Raw genomic sequence first — 26,927 nt, 5'->3', positions numbered from 1 at the left:
TAGTGACAGCGCAGGATGTAAACATTAATGGCTTCCTCCTCGGCTAAGCTGTAACACGAGTTAGGTTGCCTCTCATCCATGAGGTGTTGCAGTGTTTCCTCCACATTCATTCAGAAGTGGTAAAATGAAATGGACAGTGGAATATAATCTAGATAACAAAATAAAGAACACACACAATCAAGCACAAGGCCCAGTGCATAGGAGTACCACTTTAATCATGATCAAACAACTAAATATAACAAGTAGCACTGCTATTACTTGCAGCAGCACAGGAACCAAAACTGAAACCAACAGAGACGCATGCGGAACGAATACTGATGCACGCTTCCTTCTGCAATGTGATATGAAAAAGAATAGTTCCTACATGAGTGTGCTCTCAACGAGGTCTGTGTATGACCTTGAGTAACATGTAATGGGTCTTGATTTCTGTAAAGAGACACCGCTGTTGAGTTTTTCAAATGTATTTTTTGGCACTTTTCTGGTTCCATTTTATTTGAGAGATGATACAATCTCTGCGCGCCACATTTCCAGTACTTGGCAACTAAGACCAATCTATCAATCAATCTACCATCAATCTAACAATCTAGAAGGATAAACAGCACTAAAGGTAAGAGAATAAAAATGTTTTTTTTTTAAATTTTGGGTGAACTGTCCCTTTTAAAGTATGTATTTACTTTAGAAACATGACATTGAAAAATATTTGTGAAAAAGGGAGGGAAATGGTCGTGGTTCTCAATGAACCTCAAAGGAATAAGATATTTATTACCTACAGCACGTGGTTTAGAAATACTTTGCTCTTGAAAAGTCCTTGAGTTGTATCTCTTCATTACCAACACTGCATATTAAAACATAACTTGTGACATGTTTTCTATACTGTAGGCTGTCAGTGTGAAAGAAAAAAAAAAAGGGGAAGCCCCACTCACTGGTCTGTGTGAGCAGATCTGCACAGGCTCATTACACAATCGTTTCCGGGCAAAAGGCTGGTTGAATACAGGCTTCCTGGGTAAAAATAATACACTGAATATTTAGATTGCTATTGTAATGATGAAAGAGCAAGAGGACGAGTCAGCTGAGATTCTGGAACAAGTTTTTATTTGTGATTGTTGAGGTGTGACTCTTCACAGGGTGGGCCTGGGCTTTAACAAAAGTTTTAATCACAGTGACCTGTGTTTGGCTGTCCTCACAATATAACTAATGATTTAATCATGTAGATCTGTTTTTCAGTGTCTGTTAATCAGTGAGCTCGCTGCCATATTGAAGGGAAGACCCTAAAATCATACAACAATGTAACAGCAAAATAAAAATTATTTTATTGTACATCAGTGGCATTATCTCAGCCCTTATCACGCTATTGCCACCTACCTCTTAGCATTGCTGACATCCATCGATGGCACCGCAGATGGCATGTGCCCAGATATTATCAGTGAGGGTCGGGTGACGGGGACAGATATGGTGTGACTGGGTGGTGTGATTCATTGACCGTGGTTCGAGGTCACTGAATTACTCATGAATAAAAGGTAACTAGAGGTCATTTGAGGAAGGTGGTTGAGCTTTCCCCTGCATTTACTTTAAAAAAAACAACGCTAACCTCCATGATTACGGCTATCACACGCAGCTGTCAGACATATTTTGCTCAGCACAAAAGTGGAAACAAGGTCTATTTATTGATTTACTGAGATGATTACAGAATTTGATTTTTGGTCAGTAATCATTGTCCCTTACTGATTTCTCTTACGCAAAATTGAGGTTAAAGGTGTCTCCAACACTACGTAAGAAAAAATATCATTTCTTGAGAGTTGCACAAGTTTTGTTCAGCTGTTAAATAACTTTTTTTATGGGTCAAAGTCTCATCTGTGCCCATAAACCTGAGACAGCGTATCTAGTGTTATCATTAAATCCTCTATCATTAAGGCCTCATTGTGCTGGTCTCTGATAAAGAATGGAGATGTGAGATAATAAACCCCCCTGCAGCCTACTTAAGCTTTATAGGATCCTGTGATCTTTATACTTGTAAATGTTTGGACTGTCGCCAGTGCCAACAGTTGTTAGCTATTTTAATTACTGTAAACAAACAGGTTCAGCTGCAGTCTTGTATGTGTGTCAGGTTCCAGGTCCTCTTCACCTCGGGCAGCCCTAACCTTCGGTCAGAACTGTCGGTGGATCTTTAACAGGTCGAGGCAGCCTGTGATCACAGGGATTGCGTAAGTTTCTATTGCTCTTGATGAGGCGTGAGTGAAGGGGAGCTGGGTATGTACTAATGCAAGTCCCCTATAGGCTGATAGTTTCTTCAGGGGCAACAGGCACCGGGCAAAGGTTGACTCAGGTCTGTCCTGACATCTATTGTCAAGTTGATGCACGTCAGCTCTGTCCCAGGAGAAGGTAGCTATCATTTACAAAATGTTTTCATGTTGTGTTGCAGTGTGTAAAGTGTAAACAGACTTGTGTAGGGTGTCCTTTGTTGTCATAAACTGCTATAAGGACTGCATGTGTTGTAGAAGGATTTGCACACAGAAGGTTGTTTGTTCTTTGATTCGTTACAGCTCATCTTCTGTGTCAGCTGACTGTTAAATAATCACTGAACATGAAAGAATGTCAGTTTCATTTAAAATACTTTACCACGGACACTTAGAGAGGATTTACATGCTGACAGAAGCGAGCTGTATTCACCAGCCTTCAGGGATGTGCAGTGTGGTGAATATGTTTGAGACAAACACATGACTTAGAGATGGATTAGCCTGTAGCCCCCATTTGATGTGAGCAGGCTCCTCGACTTTTATTGTTTGGTCAACAGAGTCATCAGAGTCAGTCATCTGCTCCTCCACTATGATTGGCTCGAGCTAAAAGCTAAACAAACAGCTACGAGCATGAATTGTTGTCTCCTGGATGTCATCTTTACATACTGAGACTTTACTGTGGATTTTCAGTTTTTCTTGTGGGACTGTAGGACTTCTCATGTTTTACTAGAACATACAACTTAAGACTGTTTTTTCAGAGGTAATGTCTCCTTTCTGGGCCGTTTTATAGACTGAAATGTACTTCTTGCGGTGCTTGAATTTGAAACTGCGTAATCCAGAGCAAAGACTTTGCCACTTCATATTACCACACTGTAGTTTTGTAAGTCTTGTGAACTTTGCTCCACAGAAATCTTGACCAAAGTTATCTTAAAAATCAGAGGTCAGTCTGAGACTCTGCTAGACGAGCAGATCTTAATCTAATACGATTTTATGTCAGTGAATGTGTCACTAGTTTATGCTTTCACCTTGTATCTCTACAGATATGTTGAACTGATTGATTACTTTTGGCAGTGTTGTTATCTGAAGGTGCAACTTGTCACCATAACAGACAGTTTAGTATTTTTCTAGTGATGTGAAACACACACACTAGATGGCATTATTTCACTGTCTGTAGTACATGTACAAGACATGAGGAGGACACATTATTTAATATCTGACTTAAATTGCCATTTAGTCTGTTAGTGTGGTCATTTGGCTCAGAGGTTCTCACAATGTGGGGCAAAGAGAATAAATCCTGTCCCAATGCTTTCTGGCACAGTTTTCAAAGTTTCGACATTGAGGCTGCAGCTCTACGTGATAACTAGCGATGGCACTCATTGGCTCTGACCTGTTGCAATGTCTTTGGTCAATGTCAGTCCCATATAAATGAGCTGTTTCATAATAGATAATCTTATCTCTGTGTAGGACCCTCTGTGGAGGACATCTGGAGTGTTTTACTTCACGTCCATTTAAGATTTTCTCTGTTTTTTCCAGGTAATACAAGATGAGCCTCCAAGAAGATTCGATTAAGAGTAACGGTGTTGAAGTCATGGATGTTAATTGTGACAGGTATGTAAAATGATGCATGTCGCAAAGTGGACTTCTTTTTTTTTTTTTTTTTACCATTTTCAAGGTGATTATTGTGCAGATTTTATCCGCTTTGTGCCATTTGATTTCATCCGTTTTTGGATAGTAGCTCATTGGTGCCCTGTCAATGACTTCCACAGCCTCTCCAGTCAAAAGCCACAGACCCTGTCAGACTCCACAAACTTAGAGACCCACTCCCCTGTCATCCTAAATGGAGAAGCCACTACAGCTGAGCTCAGTGCAGTTTCAGCGTCAGAGGACCAGGAGACTAATTCTTCAAGTGATACTGAGGCACTGGCCGAACGTGACAGATATCCAGAGCTGGACGAAGCTGTTGCCAAACTTTCCCTAGGTAAGAGTCTGAAGTTTAATGTCAGGAGAGAGGGGAAATCTGGAAAAAAAAGCTTTTGAACAATACAAACTTCTACTTTGCTTTTTGGTTTTCTGACTCTAGATCAACGGCTCCCAGGGCCGTAAGACAAATCTGAGGGTTCGTGAGACAAGAAATCTTAAGATTTTTTTTTCCTGCTCCACAAATTCAGTTTATTTATCTTTTTAATCTTTTATTGTGAAATTCTGCATAGTTTTACATCTTCAGGCTTCTAAAAATACTCGATAACGATACAGTCTTAGAAGGCAGCATCACATGCAGAAACACGCTGCCTGTATAAAAGGGTTGTCGGTAGACATTATGTCGCTTTAAAAGATGAAAAAGCCCATAAAAGCTGCTACAGTGAATGGTAGAGTTTGTAAAATACAGTAAATCAGCTAAAAGAACAATCAGAAAGCCTGTTGCAGCAATAAAATACAGAAATGTAAAGAGTTTAAATGTAATGATTGTTACATAACACAAGGTTATAAAATGGGTTTCCTGGAAATCTTTGTGGAACTAACTGATTAATAAGACCCTCTGGCAGATTTTCCACAAGTTCACACTTCCTTTGAACTAAAAGGAAACCAGCGTGAAGAAGGTAAGACTGGCGTGATATAATCCGCTTGGTGCCAGCACAAACCCTGAAGCAGCATTCTGGAGGGGCTGCAGGTGTGGTGTGAGCCTCAAATGACACCAGAGCACAGATAGTGCAGTCATTTAAAAACAAAGACGACTATTTTGAAATTAGCTGTAAATAGCAATGTTTTGACTTTTGAAATTGCTCTCAGTGACAGAAAAACAACTTTGGATAATCTTTCCGTTCTTTAAATGGAACGAGAGGACGTCCATCGCTCTGAGCTGCAGGTTAAGCCAGGAGAGGCTCTCAAACAGTCACAGTGTTTTTGGTCACTGAAATTTAGAGGAAGAACAGTGTGTGTGTTGTGCAAGCATTTGTTGATAACGTAAACAAGGAAGATGAAAAAGGTCAAAGTATAATTACATTGGGTTGGTCGAAGGGATAACATGTAAAGAAAGAGCGCGTGCTGTTTAAAAAATGAAATCTGAATCGGTCTAATGGTGCTTCGGAAAAAGCCCTGTGGGCATTTTCAGATCCAGTAAAGATCTGTTGAGTAAAACTCACATGATTCACCACCAGGAAATGATGCACCTAAAGTTGTTTGCACGTCTTTGTGCATAAATTGACAGAAATGTGTGACCTGAAAACACAAAAATAACTGCAGTTCTGTGAAGTTTGGAAATTAGTCTTTAACTCTAAGTGACACACTTAGAAGTAAGCGTCACCACAAGCATCACTGTGAACAGGGAGAGGCACCTAAGGTCAAAGAGCTGTAACAATAGATAAAATGCTTGAGGGCTAAAGCGTTGCTGACAGCAAGCTGACAGCAAGATAAAACACAATGTTTTATCTTTTTGCAGAAGAACAAACAAAGTTAAAGAAAGGAACAAAAGGATCAATACCATCCGGGAGTGCAGCAGAGTGATGGCGGGAACATAAAATAAAATAAAAAATAATAAAAGCAAATAAGAATTAAAAAATAAAAGGGAATTTCAGCAAAGCCTTTAAGCATTTTTGAAAAACAATTACAGCATATTTTTTGTTTGTTCTTTCTTAACTCAAGTCTGTTGTACTAAATTAGAATAATATAACTTCACCAAACCGAACCTGATCAGCAGGTAGACATGAACAGCCCCCAGCTTCCTGTTTTGTCTCAGGTAACAGCTTAGTCTTCCTCTGTTCACTGCACAATTTGCAACTCGTGTCAGTAATGGCGGGTAAACGCAGCTGCCCCTTTTGTCCCGATACAGAAGAGCCCAAGGCGGTTCCCCTTTCGACGGCGAATGTGGCAACGACTTTAACCCCAGCCGATCAGCTATGGAGCACCAGCAGAGACAAGGCAGTCAGGCTGAGGATGGAGGGCTCAGGCCCAGCCTCGGAAACTCCCATCACCATCCATCAGATGTTCCTGGAGACGGTGAAGAAGTACGCGGATAATCCAGCCTTGGCTTCCAAACAAGACGGCCAGTGGGTGACCATGACATGGAGGCAATACTATGATCAGTGCCGGGCAGCTGCTAAAAGTTTCCTCAAGGTTTGTTTGCAAATGGACTTGTTCTGCATGTATTGCACAAGAGTATACTCTTACTATTAAGTCAATATTTGGGCAGTGACACGATTTTAAGCCTCTCTGCGACAGCTGTGCCTGGAGGCATTATGTTTTCGGGTTGTCCCCTAAACTGAACTGGAATGGCAAGAAATACTGTATATAATACTGGACATGAATTTACTTCCCTTCTCTGATGTGAGACCAGGCTGTTGGAAACTAACACTTGAGTGTGTGAAATTCACAGCTTGTGTTACCTCTCCTGTTTCATGAACGTGTTCGTGGTTTATGAAATGTAGGTCAAGAGTAATAGAGGCTCTGTGCCACAGTGTCAGTAAAGATAAATACTCTTTAAAAACAACACACAAACAATTTGTGTTCTTGTAGTTGGGGCTGGAGCGTTACCATGGTGTGGGGATTCTGGGATTCAACTCCCCCGAGTGGTTCATCGCAGACATCGGCAGCATCCTCGCCGGGTAAGATCACATTTACAGATCTTTCACTTCTGCACTCGAGATGCCTCAGCATTGTTTCACCAGACGCTGCACATTTATCTCTGTCCATGTTTATCTCAAAGTCCATCCATGTGTCTCTGCCAACACCTGTTTGTGTTGTAACAGTTTAAAGTCTCAGGAAACATGGCGCAGGTGTTAGGTTCACAACTCCTACAATGTTTTGTAGAAAAGGAAGGACACAGCAATATCTGTATATTCAGTCACCATTCTCAGATAGATGACTGGCACTGGACATGTGATGTTTATGCACCTTTTCAAAGGCTTTAAAATACCAAAACATTTTGCTTTCGCACTGAAACTTTAGTTTTTGTATTGATATGCAGTAAATGAAATGTACCAGTTTGAAACTCCAATGCAGAAACTGTGTGTGACACTACTTTGGTTGTTTATAGGATAAAAGTCTTTTTGTGTTAGAAACGTAATATCTGATTTGATAATCACATTTCTGTTTAATTCCAATGTTGTGGAATAACTGTAATCTGTCTTGTGTGTGTAAACTCATTGTGAATGCTGCTGACCTCTTTAAAAATCGTTTTTCTTCATCTCAAAGAGGATTTCCTGGTTAAAAGAATAATGAATTATTACATTAAAGAAAGACTTAAGTCATTTCTGCTCAGTCAAAAGAAATGATCTGTATTTATCTAAAATAGTGTCTAATTATGAGCCAATTGTTGATACAACATGTAGGGATAATCCACAGCAAATCAACTTTTTTATCTTCCTGTATCTGATTTGTGCCGCAGTGGTCTAGGAACTGGAATTTACACGACCAACTCTCCTGAAGCTTGTCAGTATGTGGCCGCCAACTGTGAGGCCAACATCTTGGTCGTGGAGAACCAGAAACAGCTCGACAAAATCCTGCAGGTCAGGACATCACCAGCCCTCAGTGTGTGTCTAATAACTGTTTACAAAGATAGACAAAAGATCTGTCCTCACATGATTTCGGTGAATTTGTCGTTCCCAACAGGTTAAAGATCATCTACCTCATCTGAAAGCCATTGTCCAGTATAAAGGGGAGCTGCAGAAGAAAGAACCGTTCCTGTATACAGTACGTTCACTCAGCAAACATATTGATTACATAAATCACATCTGATAGTTTACTGTATGTGATGCCTACACTGCTGTCCCTTTTAATGCAAAATTATCTTTCCTACTTGTGGTGTAAGAATTGCAATAAGATTAATGTGTCTGAACTTAAATGTTAAACATAACGTGTGTGTTTCTGCAGTGGGCAGAGTTCATGAAGCTGGGAGAGGACGTGCCTGAGGAGCGGCTGGATACAATGATTGACAGTCTTCGGGCCAACGAGTGCTGTACTCTCATCTATACCTCTGGAACCACTGGCAACCCCAAAGGAGTCATGCTGAGCCATGACAATGTGAGTTATCGACACAAGATACTTCCCTTTGAAATGTTATTCCTTCTCAGGGCTGCAACTCATCTGCAAAATATTGTTTAGATTAATCGTTTTGTTTAAAAATTGCCCATCACAACTGCCCAAAATTCAATCCAAATGTCTTGTTCTGTTCCACTAAAAGTCCCAAACCAGAAGATAATAAATGTATGATGACATATGATTAAGAGGGATGTTTGTTCATTTTTAAAAACGTTTTTGCTTGAAAAACGATTCAAACAATCAATGGATTACTAAGCTGCAGTTGTGGCCTCCTCTACACTGCTTAATCAATGGCTGATTGTCCTGAAAAGGAACTTGAACAGCAGAACCATGCTACTATTGGCTTAACCAGAAAGTTTTATAAGATCTGGCAACCTTATCTGCACTATTTTTGAAATGTTGGTATTCCTTCCGGTCTCCCATTCATCCTGCTAATGCCTTTTTCCCTTTATCCACTGTTGTCCGGTTTTAAGGTTTGCTTAACCACTTAATTAGGCTTTTCTCTCTATTTTAAAAATTCAAGAACATTTTGAATTAAAAAAATTCCTCTCCCACTTTTTAACCTGCAGGTGACATGGACAGCCCGTACCGCTGTCTCCGTGGTAAATATTAAACCTGCCGAGGAGGTGGTAGTCAGTTACCTGCCGCTTAGCCACGCAGCAGCCCAGATGTTCGACATGTGGATGGGTGTTTGTTATGCCGTGACGACCTACTTTGCAGAACCAGATGCCCTCAAGGTAAGGATGCCCTCTGTTGTATAAACATGAAATTAATAATGAAAGTTTTTCCACTTTTGACCATAATTCTCATTCATCTTTACAGGGCTCTTTAGGAACCACACTGAAGGAGGCGCGTCCAACTTGTTTCCTCGGAGTTCCTCGTGTTTGGGAGAAGATGCAGGAGAAGATGAGAGCTGCCGCTGTCAAGGCATCCCCAATGAAGAAGAGAGTGGCGGACTTCGCCAAGTCCATCGGCCTGCAGTACAACTACAGCTTCATGAACAAGTGAGACAAAAGGGATCCGTTGTTAGGACTCAGCACGTTGGTTGTTTGTGCCATTTGTTAATGACGATATGTTTTTTTATCTTTTTATCCAAATTCTGTAATGCTGTAGCACAGATCATTAGAAAGTGAGTCATAATTATAAGATACAGCCTTCATTTTTTTCCTAATTCCTAAAAAATCTTCACAAAAGTTTCAATTTTACTGTTTTTTTTTTGTTACAGGGAGAATCAGGTGCCGTGGGGCTTCATGTTGGCTAATAATCTGGTCTTTAAGACGGTGCGTGCTGCCCTGGGCTTAGACCGCTGCAAGATCTGCTTCACAGGCGCTGCCCCCATCACCAAAGAAACTCTGGAGTACTTCATGAGCCTGAACATCCCTGTGATGGAGCTATACGGCATGAGCGAAAGCTCGGGTCCACACACCATCTCCTGGACTGAAGATTACTGCATCACAAGGTCAATAGCAAAGCGTCAGCTATAATTAAAATGCGTTGGTGATGTGGATGTTACTACAGCATGCTGTGACAACCTGTCGGTAATCTTTTCACTGGTTTAAATTTTAACAAATGTGTCATTTTTGTGTACTAAATGTTAAGTAGAGGAGCAGTTGTAACTGGTCAGCATCAGGTCACATGAGGTCTGACCGTTATCATGTTGTTGACTTATGACTGGTCTTTCCAGCTGTGGGAAGGTGATGCCAGGTTGCAAGACGAAACTGGACAACCCAGATAAAGACGGGAATGGAGAGATATGTTTCTGGGGTCGACACGTCTTCATGGGCTACCTGAACATGCCTGATAAAACAGCAGAGGCTCTTGACCAGGATGGCTGGCTGCACTCTGGAGATCTGGGTAAACATGACCAGCGCGACTTCCTGTACATCACAGGAAGGATCAAGGGTAAGATGCAAAAAGGCTTCTGTGTATGTTCTGAAATGTTCTGTCAAAAACTACAGAGGTCATTAAGTTTTTGACTTTTTTACACAGAGCTGATCATCACCGCCGGTGGAGAGAACATCCCTCCTGTGCCCATCGAGGATGCACTGAAGGCCGAGGTGCCCATCATCAGCAACGCCATGCTGCTCGGAGACAAGCTCAAGTTCCTCTCCATGCTGCTCACTCTCAAAGTAACAGGACCTCCATTCCTGCAGACACACAGCTACTAAACAAATAAAACAAACACGTTAATGACCCTTCTCTCTGCTTCCTCAGTGTGTCGTGGACGACAACGGCGATCCCACAGACGAGCTGAGCCCCGAGGCTTTGGACTTCTGCCAGCGGCACGGCGTCACAGCGACCAAAGTGTCAGAGATCATAGCCAATAAGGAGCCAGCTATCTACACAGCCATTCAGGAGGGCTTGGAGCGCGTGAATGCCAGAGCAACGTCCAACGCCCAGAAGGTCCAGAAGTGGGACATACTGGAGCGAGACTTCTCTATCGGTGGAGGAGAACTGGGTGAGTCGCTGAGTTTGTTTTATGACTCTTCCTTTTGGCATTAAAACTGGAGCAAAGGTCAAATCAGGATACTATTATAAAGAATGAGGAAGGTTTCACTACAGCTATTCTTAAACATATGTTCATGTTTAATCAGCAGTCAATCAAGGTCGTGTTGTGAACACTGTGCAACACACCAGACAACATTCCAGTGACGTCTGAACAAAAGCGATTTAATCTCTCCCTCAGAAACATTTTCAAACCTTCCGTGGTTCAAATTATGTTGAGATATAATTGAATTAACCTACTTTTCATTTCTTTCTGTGCAGGACCCACCATGAAACTGAGGAGGCCCATTGTTGTGAAGATGTACCAGGAGAAAATAGACGAAATGTACGAGGTGACGAAACAGTAGAACTACACAGAGATAAGATACTACTGAAGAGAGAAACTTCATCAACATTGTGTTGTATGCAGACGTCAAGCTGGGAAATGTATGAACCTTTTTTCACCTGAATGTTAAAAATGCAAAAGATATTTAAGGGAAAAAAATCTGATTCTGATTGTGTTGTAATGGAATAGAGGTTTGTGCTGCTATGTTTTATTGTGTCAAGTTTCTGTTGTCTGTTAAAATCGATATTTAAGTTGTTAAATGTACATACGGATTCACAGCAGCTGTGCACACTTTGTAAATAAAACATCCAAATCAGAGCCAAAATCTTTCAGTTTAATATGTTGTGAATTGTGCATGATAACTCAGCACCAAAGCCACATGAAGGGTGGCACTCCTCTTTAGAAGTTTTACATTTTCACAGTTTTCAAAGAAAATGTTGTGAACTATAATCCACTGTGGCCTAAAGGATGACACTCTTATTTTGGTCAGAAGCACATGTATTTTATTTTGTGATGTTTCCTGTCTCATGTTGTGTACAAGATAACCCTCACCTGGCAGAGCTGCAGACATCTTAAGACTTGAGGTGATGTTTGAATAAGTATTTTTATAATGTGATATGAATATTAATAGCTTGAATTTCTCCAATCACAAGCATGTGCAAACTGTAAAGCATACATTTTTAATTTGTGCTACTCCATGTACAGTTTAACAAATATTTAAAAGGTTTATTTTGTGATAGATGTTTCCATGATTGTTAATAAAGAATTCTTTGATGTCTAGAATTTTTTTAATGACCCTTTTTTTATGTATTGAATGTGGACAATGTATATACTGTAGGAGGGATCTGAACAGGGGTTGAGTGAGTACGCCACGTTGAAACGAGTATCTGTAACTTTTTATGAGTATGATACCATCAAAAAAAGATCTGAAGCTGAACTCTGAGGCTGTTTTGTAAATAGTTTTCTAATAAATAATAGATACAGCAACTTCTGCCCAACCTATTTCAATTTCAGGCCTAAATGAACAACTTCCTGTCAGACCAACATACTCATATATACGGACACAGATCATTTAGTCGGTTGAACAGATACAGATAATGGTTTACTCGCTCATCCCTAATGGGTCCCTAAGGTATCGTGTTTCTGACATCTTTCCATGTTTCTGTCGCTAAGACAATTTCTTTCTTTTTTGGTTTGTTTTGTCCGTCCAATGTGACGATATGTAAGATAACAACGATGCTATGATGAAGTGAAATCGCTCTCTTTATATTCAAAGGCTCCTGAACTACAGAGTTCAGTCCTTCGTCTCCTCTTTGTGTCATTAGATGTTTTTCTTGAATTGTTTTTGGAGAAGGCGGTAAATAGACTTGCATTTATTTAACACTTTTCCAGTCTACTGACCACTCAAAGCACTTGTCACATTCAGCCATTCACACACACATTCATACACTGATGGCAGAGACTGCCATGCAAGGTGCCGACCTGCTTATCAGGAGCAATTTGGGGTTCAGTGTCTTGCTCAAGGATATTATATCGTGCAGCTGGGGATCTGGGGATCGAACCACCAACCCTCCGATTAGTGGATGGCCCGCTCTACCTCCCGAGCCACTGTCGCCATGTGAAGGTGGGGTCCTGAGTCAATCCATTACGTATGTTTGAACATTTGTAGAATTTTTACAAAAAGGTTGATGGATTAATTTCTGAGTGTGTCAGCACAGGAGTGGGTCTATCTTTTGTACAGATCTTGGGTATAAACACAATAAAAAAAAATTGTTTTTTTTGCTCTTTGCCGAGGAATTTCATACAGATAATGCCCAGTTGTGACCTCTGATTCTGTATCTGTAATGAACAGAGGCTACAACCCGATCGATGACTGTTCAGTGCGTCTGCACCATCTGCATTAATCTGGATGTCTTCACATCTTTACAAACATGCTACATTTTAGAACAGACAAAAAGTCAACTAAACTTTTATCCCTTTGCTCTGGTCTGCATGAACAAATTTCGCCACAGGGGATTGATTATCTTTATCATCCTCATAAAAATCACTCATAGTACTTGTAGGTCATACACCGGCTGAATAAGGTTTCTCTCCCATTCACGCCCCCTGACTAAAATAAACAATGATACGGTCGAGTTTATCTTCATTGGGAGTACGTCTTGTGTTTTGTTCAGACAGTCTGATACATTTTTTAAAAAGAATAACCTTTATGAACTCAATTTGGTCAATCTACCCACATCACAGATTTTTTTTATTGACAATCATGGAAACATCTATCACAAAATAAACATTTCATTATTTGTCAAGCTGTACATGGAGTAGCACAAATTAAAATGTATGCTTTGTAATTTGCACATGCTTGTGATTGGAGAAATTCAGGCTATTAAAATTCATATCACATTATAAAAATACTTATTCAAACATCATCTCAGGCTTTAGAGGGACTGTCTGCAGCTCTGCCAGGTGAGGATTATCTCGTGCACATAATATGAGACAGGAAACTGGCAATTAATGCTGTAAAATCTTACAAACATCAAAAAATAAAATACATTTGAGTTTCATCTTCCAGGTCACAGTGGATTATAGTTAACAAACATAACTGTGAAAATGTAAAACTAGCTGGTTCAATTCCCCGGCTCCACCAGCTGCATGTCAAAGTATCCTTTAGCAAGGCCTGATGAGCAGGTCCGCACCTTGCATGGCAGCCTCTGCCATCAGTATGTGAATGTGACGTGTGTTGTAAAGTTGTAAAGTGCTTTGAGCAGTCAGTAGACTGGAAAAACAGTAAAGAAGTCCATTCACCAAATTGTTTCCAGTGGGCCATTGAATATGATGCCTCACTGTAAATGGCAATATTTGGCTCTGATTTGGATGTTTTATGTACAAAAGGTGCACAGCTGCTGTGAAGCCGTATGCACATTTAACAGCTTAAATATCGATCTGGAACAGACAACAGAAACCTGACATATTAAAACTAGTGTCACAGTACTCGAGACTGGTCTCAAGAACACTTTTTTGAAGTTGTCAATCTCGTCTCTGAATCGACTGCATTTTCACCCGGTCTCAAACAAAGAGGACTGGATTTTATTTCAAAAACCAGAAAACCACAACTACAGGAATATCACCGTGTTGAATAATTGTTCGCTCTATACTGTACATAATGATGGTTTCTATTTGAAGGCAATAGTCACCTAGAAAACCTGATGCACGCACAAAAAATTGCATTGGGTTAGGTTTACGGTAACACATTATTAAAGGAGTGTTGAATAAAGATGATTAAGTGGATTTTAGCTGTTTGTTTGTTTATTTGTTTGTTTGTATGTGCTACATACAAACAAATTCCCACACATAAGATTCACCCACAGTATGCAATCAAGACACTTATATATATATATATCCTGTATATGGTAATAAAAGAGGTGAATAAAGAGGAATCTTCATGTGTTTTCTGTCAGTGTGTTTTTATGGGAATGTGTATATTTGTGGACTGACTATGGTTTGCATGTTCGACATTATAGCATTAGTGTGTCCTGCCTTGGTCTTGCTATTTACTTGGTCTCAACACCCCAAAGTCTTTTCTTGGTCGCGCTACACTCACAGATTTAAACATAGCAGCACAAATCTCTATTCCATTACAACACAATCAGAATCAGATTTTTTTCCCTTAAATCTTTTTTTTCTTGCACTTTTAACATTCAAGTGAAAAAAGTTTTATACATTTCCCAGCTTGACGTCTGCATACAACACAATGTCGATGAAGTTTCTCTCTTGAGTAGTGTCTTATCTCTGTGCAGTTCAGTCTACTGTTTTGTCACTGCGTATATTTCGTTTATTTTCTCCTGGTACATCTTCACAACAATGGGCCTCCTCAGTTTCATGGTGGGTCCTGCACAGAAAGAAAAAAGAAAAGCAGGTTAATTAAATTTAATCTCAACGTAAAGATTCAGTTTCTACTGAGCAACACCTGCAAGATTTGAACCACGGAAGGTTTGAAATCGCTTTTGTTCAGACGTCACTGGAATGTTGTCTGGTGTGTTGCACAGTGTTCACAACACGACCTTGATTGACTGCTGATTAAACATGACAGTAAGTTTAAGAGTAGCTGTAGTGAAACCTTCCCCATTCCTTCATAATAGTATCCTGATTTGACCTTTGCTCCAGTTTTAATGCCAAAAGGAAGAGTCATAAAACAAACTCAGCGACTCACCCAGTTCTCCTCCACCGATAGAGAAGTCTCGCTCCAGTATGATCCACTTCTGGACCTTCTGGGCGTTGGACGTTGCTCTGGCGTTCACGCGCTCCAAGCCCTCCTGAATGGCCGTGTAGATAGCTGGCTCCTTATTGGCTATGATCTCTGACACTTTGGTCGTGGTGACACCGTGCCGCTGGCAGAAGTCCAAAGCCTCGGGGCTCAGCTCGTCTGTGGGCTCGCCGTTGTCGTCCACGACACACTGAGGAAGCAGAGAGAAGGGTCATTAATGTGTTTGTTTTATTTGTTTAGTAGCTGTGGGTGTCTGCAGGAATGGAGGTCCTGTTACTTTGAGAGTGAGCAGCATGGAGAGGAACTTGAGCTTGTCTCCGAGCAGCATGACGTTGCTGATGATGGGCACCTCGGCCTTCAGTGCATCCTCGATGGGCACAGGAGGGATGTTCTCTCCACCGGCGGTGATGATCAGCTCTGTGTAAAAAAGTCAAAAACTTAATGACCTCTGTAGTTTTTGACAGAACATTTCAGAACATACACAGAAGCCTTTTTGCATCTTACCCTTGATCCTTCCTGTGATGTACAGGAAGTCGCGCTCGTCGTGTTTACCCAGATCTCCAGAGTGCAGCCAGCCATCCTGGTCAAGAGCCTCTGCTGTTTTATCAGGCATGTTCAGGTAGCCCATGAAGACGTGTCGACCCCAGAAACATATCTCTCCATTCCCGTCTTTATCTGGGTTGTCCAGTTTTGTCTTGCAACCTGGCATCACCTTCCCACAGCTGGAAAGACCAGTCATAAGTCAACAACATGATAACGGTTAGACCTCATGTGACCTGATGCTGTCAGAAAGTTGCACTACAGCTGCATTCCTACTTAGAAATGAGATAACATAATGTCACTAAACACTTCAAAACATTTTCAGTTAAAAATACTTAACAAATCAATGTCTGCTAGCAACCCCTCAGGACAAGTACAATATTGATTGATTAAAATGCAGAAGGAATTACATTTCTAATTCTAATAATATTTTGTGTCAACTATATAGGGTATATTAATTCCAAGGATACATTCGGATGGCACTACAAAATGGCAAACTCACTGTATATTCCACTACATAGTGGGTAGTGAGTGATTTCGGTTAGCTGGCGTTAGCAGCATTAGCGAGTGCAACAAACTGGCAACCACTTGAGGGGGCAGATGATTTGAACAAATGTGGTGTTGTAACATGAATGCAATGGTAGGGGGGAGATGGTCTGCCATATTTAGTGAGTGAATGTTATCAATAACACCTTCAAGTAACACCACTTGTTGACAGAAATGTTTCAAACCTGTGTAGTTTCCTTTTTAAGTGAAATTTTCACTGAAGGGAAAATTACCAACAGGTTGCTGTAGCATCTTGTAGAAACATCCATATCAGCACTACATTTTAATTAATGGTGACTCTCCCATAAGGTTTTCCTGCTGACCTTGTGATGCGGTATTCTTCGTTAGAGGAGATGCTGTGTGGACCGGAGCTTTCGCTCATGCCATATAGCTCCATCACAGGGATGTTCAGGCTCATGAAGTACTCCAGAGTTTCTTTGGTGATGGGGGCAGCGCCTGTGAAGCAGATCTTGCAGCGGTCTAAGCCCAACGCAGCACGCACCTTCTTAAAGACCAGATTATTAGCAACCGTGAAGCCCCATGGCACCCGATTCTCCCTGTAACACAAAAGAAGCAGTCAGATTTATACCAAGGCCACAGGTTATCATTTGGAGGTGAAGATTCGTTAGTAATTAAGAACTGGGACCAAATTGATCATGGCAGCGTCTGTCTGTTTGTGCACCACTTTGGTCCTGAATAAAAAATCTCAACTGTTTTATTTTTTTCCAGGAAAATGTACCATGACTGGAGGCTGTTTCTTATAATTATGACTCACTGGCTCATGATCTCATTATTACGAGAAAAGATTTGGACATGGTTAAACAGATCCTGTCTCTTCTGAATAAACATCCTCATACCAGAAATGTATTAATCCATGTCGGCCCCAGCCTGCTACACTTAGTCTGGACAGTCTCCTCATTAGAGATCTTGCAGTGACAGTTCAGTGAGCTCCATAAACACACAGCTCAGTCTTCATCCTCACTATTTAACAAAGGTAGTGTCAATTTGGCTCTTCAACAGAGCAGTTATTAGCCTGGAAATGGTTATTGTCTCACTTGTTCATGACGCTGTAGTTGTACTGCAGGCCGACAGACTTGGCCCAGTCCGCCACTCTCTTCCTCGTTGGGGGTGCCTTCATACCAACAGCTCTCATCTTCTCCTGCATCTTCTCCCAAACGCGAGGAACCCCCAGGAAACAAGTTGGACGTGCCTCCTTCAGTGTGGTTCCTAAAGAGCCCTGTAAAGATAAAGATGAATGAGAATTATGGTGAAAAGTGGAAAAACTTTCAATATTAATTCCATGTTTATTCAACAAACGTATCCTTACCTTGAGGGCATCCGGCTCTGCAAAGTAGGTCGTCACAGCATAACAAATACACATCCACATGTCAAACATCTGGGCTGCTGCGTGGCTGAGCGGCAGGTAACTGACTACCACCTCCTCAGCAGGTTTAAGATTTACAACAGCTAGAGCCATGCGGACTGTCCATGTCACCTGTAAAAATGTTTTTTTTTTTTTTTATTAAAAAATGTCTCGAGCTCTCACAACACAAATCAGCAAACAAACTGCTCACACAGACTCACACACACACATCAGCATCAATGTCAATGACATTTTGAAAATAGAGCTGAAAATGTTGCCAGATCTTGTAAAACTTTCATATTTCATGAGCCAATAGTCCAATTGTAGTAGGATTCAGCTGTGTCTTTACAAGCAGTGCAGAGGAAGCCATAACTTCAGCTTGATAATCGATACATTTTTGAAGCAAAACTAGTGAAAAAATGGCAAATATTCTCTGTTCCCAGCTTCTGAAATGAGAGGATTTGTTGCTTTTCTTCATCACATATCATTGTAAATTGAATATCTTAACAAGACATTTGAAGATGTCATCTTAGACTCTGGGAAGTTATTATTCACATTGTTTAAAAACTCAACAATTAATCAGAAATATATCCATAGGGATATAAAATATAAAAAAGGGAAAACCCTTGTGTCGATAACTCACATTGTCATGGCTCAGCATGACTCCTTTGGGGTTGCCAGTGGTTCCAGAGGTATAGATGAGAGAACAGCACTCGTTGGCCCGAAGACTGTCAATCATTGTATCCAGCCGCTCCTCAGGCACGTCCTCTCCCAGCTTCATGAACTCTGCCCACTACAGAAACACACACATTATGTTTAACATTTAAGTTCAGACACATTTATCTGATTGCAATTCTTACACCACAAGTAGGAAAGATAATTTTGCATTGAAAGGGATAGCAGTGTAGGCATCACATACAGTAAACTATCAGATGTGATTTATGTAATCAATACGTTTGCTGAGTGAACGTACTGTATACAGGAACGGTTCTTTCTTCTGCAGCTCCCCTTTATACTGGACAATGGCTTTCAGATGAGGTAGATGATCTTTAATCTGTTGGGAACGACAAATTCACTGAAATCATGTGAGGACAGATCTTTTGTCTATCTTTGTAAACAGTTATTAGAGGCACACTGAGGGCTGGTGATGTAATGAAGCTCCTGACCTGCAGGATTTTGTCGAGCTGTTTCTGGTTCTCCACAACCAAGATGTTGGCCTCACAGTTGGCGGCCACATACTGACAAGCTTCAGGAGAGTTGGTCGTGTAAATTCCAGTTCCTAGACCACTGCGGCACAAATCAGATACAGGAGGATGCTCATTTGCCTACAGTTTGTATCACAAACTGGTTCATGAATACACATTATTATTATTTTTAGAGAGAATTTCTTTGGACTGAGCAGAAAAGAATAAAATCTGTGTTTTAAGTAATTATTCGTCTATCCTAGAAACAACCGAAATGGCGTCAGTCAACCTACCTAAAGCAACACATATAAAATGTAATGAACATCAACAACCAGAGGAGAGAGCACACAGTTTCTGCATTAATGATTCAAACATTTAAATACAGGGTGTTTGACATTTCATTTATTGCATGTCACATAGAGCATGCTTTTTTTTATGGTATTTTAAGGTATTTTAAAATCTTTGAATAGGTGCATAACCAACGCAGGGTCAGTGTCACTCATCTATCCAAGAACAGTGACTGAATATATAGACAATACTTTTTGCTGTGTCCATAGTTTTCAAAAAAAACTGCAGATATGGTGAGCCTAACATCTGCATTATGTTTCCTGAGACTTTAAACTTGTACAACACAAACACATGTGGGCAGAGACACATAGATGGACTTTGAGATAAACATGGACAGAGATAAATGTGCAGCGTCTGGTGAAACAATGCTGAGGCATCTCGAGTGGAAGATCTGTAAATGTGATCTTACCCGGCGAGGATGCTGCCGATGTCTGCGATGAACCACTCGGGGGAGTTGAATCCCAGAATCCCCACACCATGGTAACGCTCCAGCCCCAACTACAAGAAACCAAGTTGTGTGGGTTTTTTTTTTTTTTATAAAGAACATGTATTTTTAATGGCACAGAGCCTCTATTACTCTTGACCTACATTTAAAAAGTCACGAACATGTCCATGAAACAGGAGAGGTAACACAAGCTGTCTATTTCACACACCCAAGTGTTAGTTTTCAGCAGCCCGTTCTCACACCAGAGAGAGGGAGTAAATTCACTGTTTACAAAACAGGTGCCAGGAATTGAAGGTTTTGTGTCGTTTGTTCATGCTGGAGTATAAAGTAGTTCATTGCTGTAGTTCACTCTGTAAATGTAGAATATTACACACAGTGCAGACATTTTTCATTGTTTTGCCTCTTTAAACACTGGATTTAAATGAAACAGTGACTATGACTTTACATTTCTGACTTTAAGCTTTGCTGCTATTTGCTTAAGACCAGACTGAAATAAGCAAGAAGTGAAGATGGTTGCAGTAAAAGTCTGGGAGAGCATTACCAGGAAAGATACCAAATACCTGCTCATGTCTGTGGGTCAGATTATTATAAATAATCACCTTATGGTAACTTGTAACCTATCTGCTTTTAAAGTTTAGGTGTATACAGAACAAGCATAATACAACATATACTGAAAAATGTAATGTAATATATTAAAAATGCATTTTAAGATATGGAGGGAGTCTGCATATATTTGAGGATACATGTCAATATATTGCATGTATATGATTATATGATTTCATAATACGTTGATAATATAAAATGATATGTATTTAAAAACCTATTACTTAAAATAAATGTTTTGGGGTCGTCCTTTTCACCTTGTAATATGTAATTAAAAGGCGAAAATATTCTCATATCACTGTTTAATTGACACACATAATGAAAAAAAAACCCAGAATATTAATATATTAGATTGAAATGTTGCATAAATCACTTGACATTGCCTTCAGTATTAGTCTGCACAAAAAAGGCTACAATTCCTACATTGTCAACCGCCTTAAAGCTAAAAGTGGTTTAATCTCACAGTTAATGTATTATTCAAAATCCAATGTGCTGCAATAAAGAGCCAACATACAAACAAATAATGTGTCACTGCTTAATATATCCTGATCGCACTGCAGTTATAGTATATTTTTCTACATATAAAAACAAATCATAAATTGCACACAAACAAACCTTGAGGAAACTTTTAGCAGCTGCCCGGCACTGATCATAGTATCGCCTCCATGTCACGGTCACCCACCGGCCCTCTTCCTTGTAAGCCATGGCTGGAAAGTCTTCATACTTTTGCACCGTCTCCAGGAACATCTGATGGATGGTCATCGGAGTTTCTGAGGCCGGGCCTGAGCCCTCCATCCTCAGCCTGACTGCCTTGTCTCTGCTGGTGCTCCATAGCTGGTCAGCTGGGGCCAGAGTTGGTGCTGCAGTAGACAGGAGAACTGGCTTGGGCTCTTCTGTACTGGAACCACAGGGGCAGCAGCGTTTGCCTGCCATTACTGACTAGTCAAATCCAGAAGACACTGCACCACACCAAGACACAGCAGAAGAGTCAGATGTATGAGAGGACTGAAGACATCTCTGGATTACCCAGGTGAGTTTATTACACCTGCAGTTGGAACAACAGGATTTCCAGGTTGTGCAGTAAACAAGGAAGGCAATCTTGATACCTGAGACTTACAGAAAGCTGAGGAATGTCCATGCCTACCAGCCAATCAGGTTTGGTTAGAGGGAGTAACATGCTTTCAATACAGTACAATAGATCTGAGTTACTAGATTAAGAGCACGAAAGAACACACAGCACATAAACAACACAAAGGCCCTGATTTCCTCCCAGTTATTTGCTTTTATTCTTTTTGTTTTGTACTTAATGTTATTTTCTATTCCTGCCATCACTCTGTCCTGTTTCTGAATCTCACCAAAACTAGAGACTGATACTGATTCTTCGGTTACTTTAGTTTGTTTCCAGTTTTTCTGGCTTTGGTGCTTTTCACCAGATACTAAACTGAAAGGCTCTGATTTAGATGTTTTATTCAGAGCTGGACCTATTCATCAGGCTGTATTTTGCTGCTGACTGGAAGTGTGACTTTACATATAAGCTAAGTTTAACCAAGCAATGTGCCATTAAGATTCAATATTTAGGTTTAACATTTAAGATTTAGATATAACATCTATATTTATATTTACTTTAGGTTTAACCTTTAACATTTAGATTCAGAATTTGCATTTAAGTTTAGCATTTAACACTTAGATTTAACATTTAGTTATAACATTTAGATTTAGATTTAACAGGTTTAGCATTTAACATTTAGGTTTACAGAAATATTAGTGGATTTTTCATTTTCATTAGCCATGTAACCAGCTTAGTATAAACATTGTCTTTTTTGGAACAAGGGCAAAAAACTGGATATTTTGTTCATGTAAACTTACTTACTGATAATATTTGGTCCATTATAACTTTAAAAATGTATCAGAGCGAGAGTTTCAACTGGTCATGTTGTCACTGGAATGTTGTCTGGCATGTGGCACAGTCACAAGTTATGTCTGGTAGCAACTTGACCTTGATTAAGAGCTGATTTCATTTGACAGAAGATGAAAAAGTTATTGTCGTGAACCCTTGCTCCAGTTTTAACGTCAAAAGGAAGAGTCATGATAGGTAACTCTTACTCTCACCATCCAACCCTTTTGTTTGACTGTAGCAATGTCGTTATCACCACTGAAGCGACTGATGATGAAAAGAAGCCACGATTGGCACATAAAATACAAGAGAACTACACAATGTGATGTATTGTCACAAACCACAAGGATACAAGTGTGTTTTAATCACTACAGTTTGAAGTGTTTTTTTTTTAAAAAGTATCCCATAGGCTTTATTTTAACCCTTTAATTACTGAAATCCAGAGTACCCAAAAGATCAAGTTTAAACCATACATGTAGAAAACATGCAAACTACATCAACCATCATGTAATTGCAGTGTATCGTGGTCACAGGAAGCTCTTTATTTTGATTTCTGATTTGTTTGCTGGAAATCGTGGCATATTTTTTGTGATGTCGTTCTGTTTCTTTACCATAAATTGTGTAGGAAACATCTCGAAAATGCCCTTTATGCACACTAACATATCAGGTTGTATTCTTGGACAACTTGTTGTGCTTCTTGTCATTTTAGAGCATCATTTCAGGTGACCTTCAATGGCATTTCACTCAAAAATGTCCCAGTTCAGCTCGAGATAATGAGACCTAACATCATCTTCTCCCGCATTGTTTTACTATTAGACCTGGTTTCACAGGGTGGGGCTAATGGCTGCACATTCATTACGACCCAGTAAAGCAGCATGTTAAAAAAAAGAGACTTTACCTGACTGAGTAATCCTGTTTAGTGCAATCCCCTCACTGTCTCTAGTGTCTGGAAAACAGTTAACCACAGTTGATATTCCTCACACTTTGCCATGAATAGCAAAGTAATTTCCTTTTTAGTTTATGTATGAAATGTTAACAAGAGGGCACTTTTTGCAATAAACTCCAATGAATGGCATTTTTCTAACATATCATTTCTATGTTGCACTGCTGACAACACCCTAATTACCTCTGACAGATGATGTCAAACAACCTGTATTTAAATCTGAGCTTTGAGTGTAGTCTGAAACTTAACACTAAAACATTTTACACATCAGTGCAACAGAAATGTAAACATTAATCAGAAGTCAAGGGGATTGTTGAACTGGGATTTCCAAAAAGTCTAAAACCCCAAATCGTCTGACTTGTTGGGTGCTTTCCTAAAAACGATGAAAAAAATATATATATTCTGCACGTCCAGAACAAATGACTCTACTTCAGTTTCATTACTGTATGGTTATTTTACAGAACTGACACAGTGCTGAATATAAAGTGCTCACATGAAAACATGGTGCAAAAAAAGGAACTTCTTTCATTCTGATTTATTAACTAGTAACGTTAGAGTAACAAGCAAATGTGTAACTCCAGCTGACTTCCTCTTACTGCAGTCAGATATGGCACAACACTGCTCTCATGTGGCTGAAGTCATTAACTAAGATGTGTAATTGTACTCGCCTTATGAGTATATAGTAAAACCAACATAATTAAATGGTACACTTGTTGATGAAGCTCTTTAAACATATAAAAACAAGAACATGTTAAACATGGTTAATTAAAAAGACATTCATCAGACAGAGTAGGCTGTATGGTAGCTATGCCATTATATCCAGTAGTAGTGAAGGCAGGAACAAGACAGGACATTTTGTTAATTTTTTTTTGTTAATTTTGTTCACCCATATTAAAACATAGCACTTTTTGCGACTTGGCACCAGTGATATCTAACCATGAAGATAGTTTGGGCTTTATTTGCACTGGGTTAAAGAGATCCATTTATGTATTTTCTGTTGTTCTTCCTCAGACATTAGAAAAAAATAAATAATAATAAAACATATCTATCATAGCTTAATGTATCTGTTATTTCACTGAAAACAGTGTCCTGCTGCTGCTGTAAACAAGATTAATAAGAAGAGTAAAGTGGAGGACTTCTGCACGGCTAAATACCACTCAAGATTGGTGAGTAAATATATTCTGTACTTTTGGTGAATTGATCATTGGCTTCTTCTTTCTCATTTGGTAGTGATGGCGACTCCCCCCTTGATCCAGGCGTTGCTGTTGAGAAGAGAGAGCATGAAGCGAGCCACGTCTCCTCTCGCCACTGTGCTGCCCACAGGGTTACCACTGCTGTCGGGCACAAAGTATCCCTCATGGGTCAGAAACTCTTGAGCTGTAGAGGACGCAAAAGTGAAAAACTGCGCATGAGAGGCATTACAACCAGAGCATTTTCATCTGTTCCTTCAGGGAGTGAAAGGCAGAGAACATGCCCTACAGGAAGAAGCATTTACAAAAAAATGAGGTCCATTCATTCATTAACACGAAGCTGATACGCTTGAACTTTGAGGCAGAAAGGCTTCACACATCAACACTTCAAGACAGAATGAATGAATGAGCTGTTTGCTGGTTATATAATGTTCTTGAGTCTGTTTATAGGTTTGCTTCTGCCCCTTGTTGGCCGCTGCTTGTCTGCTGTTACCTGAGGCCGGCAGGTTCTTGAGACCAGGAGGGCGAACCACAGTCCAGTTGATGTCCTCAACCCTCAGAAGAAACTGCTCCATCTCGTGCATGTTGGTGAGGACGCTTCGGATCATCGGCAGCAGGAGGAACCGGATCAGATAAGATGACTTCGTCCCAGAGTTGGCTAGCAACAAAAGAGATAAACAGTGAAATCGCAATTCTCTCAGATTTCACCCAGCATGCATGGATAGTACTTTTCATTCTGATTAAAATCTTTTAAGTCAGTGTAGTGTGTGCTGTCCTTACGTTCAGTGTACCAGGAGGTCATGGTGATGATCCTGTTGACTCGGGCCTGCCGCATGGCGCTGATCATAACATTCATGGACATCGTGTAGCCCGTCACCACCGAGAAGATGGAGGCCGGGAAGCCGAGGCACGACATGATCACATCCTGTCCTTTGAAATGAGTCTTCAGAGCGTCTACTGAGAAAATATCAGCCTCCACCACCTGGAAGCAGCCGACAGGGAAACATGAATAATGTGTGAATTTTAGCTCCTTTTACTTTTGTTAACACAGATAAAGATCAGTGCATGATCAAAAGTTACTCAACCTTGAATAAACAGTGCCTTTGTTTGAAACCATTTTCAGCTGCGGATTAATGCAATATATCTTTGCAGCGTTGCAGTTAGGTCCACATTGTTATCTGCACTGCTGTGTGCACACTTTCACGCCCAGATGTTGAACCTACAAGATTTGTATGTGTAAACAACCCTTTTGGTCACAATAAAACACTTATCATGTGACTTCACGCTGACTGAACTTTGAACCCAACATGCAGAAAGCAGCAGCACAATACGACTGACTCAGTGTCCCTTTACCTTGAGATTGCCATGATGCACGGTGAGTTTTCCCGGGTTCCTGACGATGGCAGTGACTGTGTGACCCTGCTGCAGCGCCTGGTTGACCAGATACTGTCCGGTCTGCCCAGTGGCTCCCAGCACGGCGATCTTCATCCTCAGCCTCCGACACACAGAGCTCAACCAACGCTGCTTAACAGACGAAGTGTTGAGTGCTCTGATCTCTCTAACTTACTGCCGGGAAGTTCCCTCCCTGTTTCGAAAGTTCAAGTGTAAATAATGATTGTTACAGTGCAATAAAGAGGCCCTCTATAAGAAATGTAGGTTTGTCATGTGACAGATTTTGTGTTTAAAATGTAGATGATACATACAGATGATGTATATGATACACTGAATCTTTGTATATACATTAGTCACTGATCCAAAAGAAACCCTCATCTAAAGAGGTAAATCATGAACAATGAAAACAATCTTTGGCACCAATCAATAATTTGAAACCTGCTATCAGTCTCAAAATGATTGACACTTCTTCTAATATGTGTAAAAACCTTACACAAGATTAAAAACTTGTTAAAACTTGATTTTTTGGTGCCTATCAAAATGCTTTTAAATGCTGATTTCCTGTGAGAAAAACCTCTCAAGATTGTCCCAGAAAACTTTCATTTGAGGAGGCAGGAAGAAAAAACACTGCATGTCTTTGTTGAAATTAATGGATTATTACTGCTGCAGTGGACGATGACGAGCCTGTTGATCAGATGCTCTCTACAGATACTAAGCAGATACTGTTGAATGAATCTCAAATGATTTGGTTAGAAAAACAATATGAGAATGTTTTTCTTGGTAGTTGATACAGTAGCTGACAACTGAATCGATTTTTATCTTTTATTTTGAATAAAATTCAATTTATGTGTTATTGCCTTTTTATGTCTTATGTAAAGCACACTGCATGCCCTTGGTGTAGAAAGAAGACATGTTACATCTTTTTAATAACCTAGATCTTAAATCCACTGTCTTAAAACTCAAAAATAGACAACAAATAAACATGTGATTTGATTCTGTTAAGAGTCAATCTGTTATAAAATCAACAATTCAATTGGAGTTAAATGATTTTGATACAGTATAAAATGTTTAATAACTTCAATTTAATACTCTTGTCTCGTCAACCACAATTACTCAAAATG

The 26,927-nt window shown here is 40.0% G+C and overlaps 3 protein-coding genes across 5 annotated transcripts; 1 reads left to right on the top strand and 2 right to left on the bottom strand.

Moving 5' to 3' along the window:
* Positions 1-335: 335 nt before the first annotated feature.
* LOC140996016 (long-chain-fatty-acid--CoA ligase ACSBG2-like) lies at positions 336-11,880 on the top strand. Of its 3 annotated transcripts, none has more exons than XM_073466218.1 (15): positions 336-607; positions 3,768-3,842; positions 4,001-4,212; positions 6,061-6,344; positions 6,744-6,832; positions 7,615-7,735; positions 7,839-7,919; positions 8,100-8,249; positions 8,837-9,004; positions 9,090-9,271; positions 9,493-9,726; positions 9,952-10,169; positions 10,257-10,396; positions 10,482-10,725; positions 11,034-11,880. In XM_073466218.1, the coding sequence occupies exons 2-15, from the start codon at positions 3,778-3,780 to the stop codon at positions 11,117-11,119; spliced, it is 2,274 nt and encodes a 757-aa protein (XP_073322319.1). In that variant the 5' UTR covers positions 336-607; positions 3,768-3,777; the 3' UTR covers positions 11,120-11,880. The 3 variants fall into 3 exon arrangements, with proteins under 3 accessions (XP_073322319.1, XP_073322321.1, XP_073322320.1); XM_073466220.1 differs by lacking the exon at positions 336-607 and adding an exon at positions 2,158-2,201; XM_073466219.1 differs by lacking the exon at positions 336-607 and adding an exon at positions 2,309-2,379.
* A 2,780-nt stretch (positions 11,881-14,660) lies between these two features.
* On the bottom strand, positions 14,661-21,197 carry LOC140996157 (long-chain-fatty-acid--CoA ligase ACSBG2-like). Its single transcript, XM_073466443.1, has 12 exons — positions 21,003-21,197; positions 19,749-19,837; positions 18,974-19,094; positions 18,781-18,861; positions 18,451-18,600; positions 17,772-17,939; positions 17,500-17,681; positions 16,768-17,001; positions 15,863-16,080; positions 15,636-15,775; positions 15,305-15,548; positions 14,661-14,983 (listed from the first exon to the last, which is right to left on the bottom strand). Exons 1-12 carry the CDS (start codon positions 21,180-21,182, stop codon positions 14,898-14,900), a joined length of 1,893 nt encoding a protein of 630 aa, XP_073322544.1. The 5' UTR covers positions 21,183-21,197; the 3' UTR covers positions 14,661-14,897.
* Positions 21,198-23,653: 2,456 nt separating this feature from the next.
* LOC140995410 (flavin reductase (NADPH)-like) lies at positions 23,654-26,251 on the bottom strand. Its single transcript, XM_073465400.1, has 4 exons — positions 25,768-26,251; positions 25,195-25,396; positions 24,908-25,072; positions 23,654-24,601 (listed from the first exon to the last, which is right to left on the bottom strand). The coding sequence occupies exons 1-4, from the start codon at positions 25,900-25,902 to the stop codon at positions 24,444-24,446; spliced, it is 660 nt and encodes a 219-aa protein (XP_073321501.1). The 5' UTR covers positions 25,903-26,251; the 3' UTR covers positions 23,654-24,443.
* Positions 26,252-26,927: the final 676 nt, after the last annotated feature.

This window comes from Pagrus major, chromosome 5, assembly GCF_040436345.1.
Source record: "Pagrus major chromosome 5, Pma_NU_1.0".
In the NCBI taxonomy this organism is placed as follows: domain Eukaryota; kingdom Metazoa; phylum Chordata; class Actinopteri; order Spariformes; family Sparidae; genus Pagrus; species Pagrus major.
Note: the sequence above shows the minus strand (reverse complement) of the source record. Positions and strands in the feature narration are given on the sequence as shown.